This window comes from Crocodylus porosus, unplaced genomic scaffold (genome assembly GCF_001723895.1).
Source record: "Crocodylus porosus isolate Cpor-Errol unplaced genomic scaffold, CroPor_comp1, whole genome shotgun sequence".
Classification (NCBI taxonomy): Eukaryota; Metazoa; Chordata; order Crocodylia; family Crocodylidae; genus Crocodylus; species Crocodylus porosus.
The window spans coordinates 2,014,308-2,017,412 of NW_017728929.1; the positions used below are offsets into that span (position 1 = coordinate 2,014,308).

At 46.9% G+C, this 3,105-nt stretch overlaps 1 protein-coding gene across 1 annotated transcript in view; it reads right to left on the reverse strand.

The window, feature by feature from the left end:
* Positions 1-3,099, reverse strand: part of HS6ST1 (heparan sulfate 6-O-sulfotransferase 1) — a 239,230-nt gene extending 236,131 nt beyond the window's left edge. The window contains exon 1 of the mRNA XM_019542925.1: positions 2,548-3,099. Within this exon, the coding sequence (XP_019398470.1) occupies positions 2,548-3,083 (536 nt within the window). The 5' untranslated portion in view covers positions 3,084-3,099. The remainder of the gene's footprint in view (positions 1-2,547) is intronic.
* Between the last annotated feature and the right edge of the window lie 6 nt (positions 3,100-3,105).

A 3,105-nucleotide genomic window follows, 5' to 3' on the forward strand; every position in this document is an offset into this window, starting at 1 on the left:
CCATTAAGTTCAACACAGAGCAGCAGAACAATAAGAAAAAACTATCGCATTGTAAATTTATGTACCATGCACAGGTTATGGAATGTAGTGCAACAGGGCACTAAGCAGTGATAAAGCTGCATTCTTTACAAAGTTGACAGCTTTTTGCTCATGATTTGTGCATGTGGGCACTGGTGAATGACCTTCAAGCTTTCCAAGACCCACAAGAAGGCACAACATTAGACAGATTTATTTTTAATCAGATAGTTGCAGCTCTATTTTAGGGACTAAACCTATAGTTTTCTCTCCCTTCCAATTCTGATGCAATGGCCTAAAAGAGCAGTACTAAACTCTGCTGTAGGTAATGAATAAAGGAGCGAGAACCTATGGTCTAAAAAGGTTGAATTTGATGTTTGTATCTCCAAAAGAGCTCTGAAGGCAACTTCAGAATTCAAGTCCAGCAGGGCTCAAGGAGTCTCTACCCAGATGATTCACATTGCTGGTTTTTTCCCCCCCCTCAGTAGGAATTTTATAGTCAAATACCATTTAATACAATAACCACTCTAACATACATCTTGCATAAAAGCAAGCGGAGTTTTGACAGCCAGGATATATTATTCAGAGCAGAGAAATGAAGTTATATAGCTGGCAGCATAGTGGAAATAATGCAGGAACGTATCTTTTTCATTTCAACAAAGGAAATCCTCTACATCCCTGGCTTTAACAAACCACTCTCATTTCTGAATCCTGATTTCATCACATGCCAGAAAAAGATTATCTTTTTGTGAAAATGCTTTACAAAACAAGCTAAATTAGACTATGATACAACAATGCAGTGTACTAAGACAATATTACAAAGTCAACTGGCAGCTATGTATCATACCAAAAAACATTCCCGGTACATAACTAAATGGATGGACAAGCACACTGCACACTAATGAACCAAGATGACTGACATCAAATTACCTGAAATATCCATACCACAGTCCCTACGTTTCTGAAAACCTAACCCTAACTCAAGCTACATAGGGTGACAGAAACAAAGAGACCACTAAGCAAAACTCATGTGTTAGGATATGCAAGGAGGAGGAAGCAGCTTATTTATCCAAGGCATTTTGAACAATGAAAGTTGAAAAACGGCAAGTGCCAAGAGCCAAATCCTACAGGCAAAACATCCTGCAGTATTCAGAAGTTATTGAAAAGATACAGTACTGAGTATCTCTAGGATCTACTGGCTCCGAAAACATCTACAAGTTACAGTGAGAATTTCTTAGTTCTGCAGGATCCGTTCCCCACCATCGAACACGCAGCCCGCAGCTCCAAGAACATCTTCACTAAGCCTCTACTGAGAAATCCTCCAGCAAAACTCTTAGTACACCATCACAATGAGGATACTCTCCTTGTCACGGCATTGCAATGTTTCTAGGTCCTGTTATGAACCAAGCTACTGGCTAAGAGAGGGTTAACTAACTAAAGATAGAGTAGGCTTTAAACAAAACTGACACCACTGATAGAAGCTTGCAGGTGTCTGGGTCTAGCCATAAATATGCACACAGGTCTGCCTGGGAGGTTAATGGTTTGCTAACTGGATTCCAAGGGTCACAGATTAGGTTTTTGCCAGATTTGAACTTTGAACATTTTTCATTCCAGCCCTTCTCTAAGTCTCCAGCAGGAACAGGACAGGTCAAGGGGGTTTTGTTTACAAGCGCTCACAAGCACCCAAAAATACAATGAGACCACAAGGGAAGGCTGATCAGATGCTGTCCCTTTGGACATGTGCCTTGGCTTACTGCTCTCCTACAAAGGCCAGCTTGACACCCACCCAAGTATAATATTAGGATGACAAGTGTTGAAACTTGCTGAAATGACTTGGAAATGAAAAAAAAAAAGAAAGAAAAGAAAAAAGCAGCAGCAATCACAGAGGCAACAAAGATGATGCTAATACCTGCATGCAGCCAATTATGAGACTAATGAAAATGGTTTAGAAATGCAAACAAGACACCAGTGATGCTAAAGCATATTTCCCTGCCGAGGTTTCCAGTCGGTAAAGCATGGTGTACATCTATCTGTACGGGTGCACACACAAAGTGTATGTATGTACATGTATCCATCTGTACACACACACACATCTATCTTTATCTCTCGATACAGATATAAATGTGTGTGTGTATAAAGTGTGGCATTTGGAAACAGTAACACAAGATTCTGCATCGTTCTAAGAATGAAAGCAGCTGTAAAGGGCTGTAGCAAGAGCAACGGTAATTTACGTTCACTAAGGAGATTGCATTATGGTATTACCAGTGATAGCAATCAGCCAAAAACACTGCAGCTCCTGGAATGAGAGATGTGCAGGCGCACAATTGCCGGGTAAAGCAGGAATAAGAGAAACCACAGAAGATGGTTTAAAGAAAAAAGAACCACTTGTGTTTTAAGGGCCAAGTTTCAGTGGGTAACTTGTCCTCAAGCTAAGACGAAGGGGCTGAGAGTACAGGAGGTGGCACAGCAAGGATGACAGAGGGGCTGAGGTGAGCCTCGAGGTGCTTTGGAGGCGGCCCAAGGGAGGCTCACCTGGGGGCCTTGGCGGCGCTGGGGCTGGCGGGGGGGCTGTCGCGGCGGTCCAGCACGCCGGGCACGCAGCTGGTGAGCTCGGTCCAGTCGGCATGCAGCCCGCAGCTCCAGCCGGTGGAGAAGCGCGAGAAGAGCCAGGTCTCGCGGCGGTTGGGCCGGTAGCAGGTGCACTTCTTCTGGCCGGGCCGGCAGTCGCAGGGCACCTCGAGCCGCACGTTCTGCACCAGGTGGCGGCCGAAGGTGGTGCCGCCCGTCTTCTGGATGTGCAGGAACACGATGACGCCGTCGCCCTTCATGTCGAAGGCCAGGTCGCGCGCCAGTTCGCGCACGGGGAAGTAGTACTTCTGCACGTAGTGCGGGTCGGGCGTGGGGAACAGGTCGGGCGCCTCGGCCGCCGCGCCGCGCCGGGGAGGTGCCCCGCGGCTCAGCCCCGGCCCCGCGTACTGGTACAGGATCAGCATGAAGCAGGCGGAGCCGGCCACGGCCAGCACGAACTTGCTGCTGCGCTCAACCATGGTCCTGCCCGCGCGCCGCATGTGTCACCATCGCCCCGCGCGG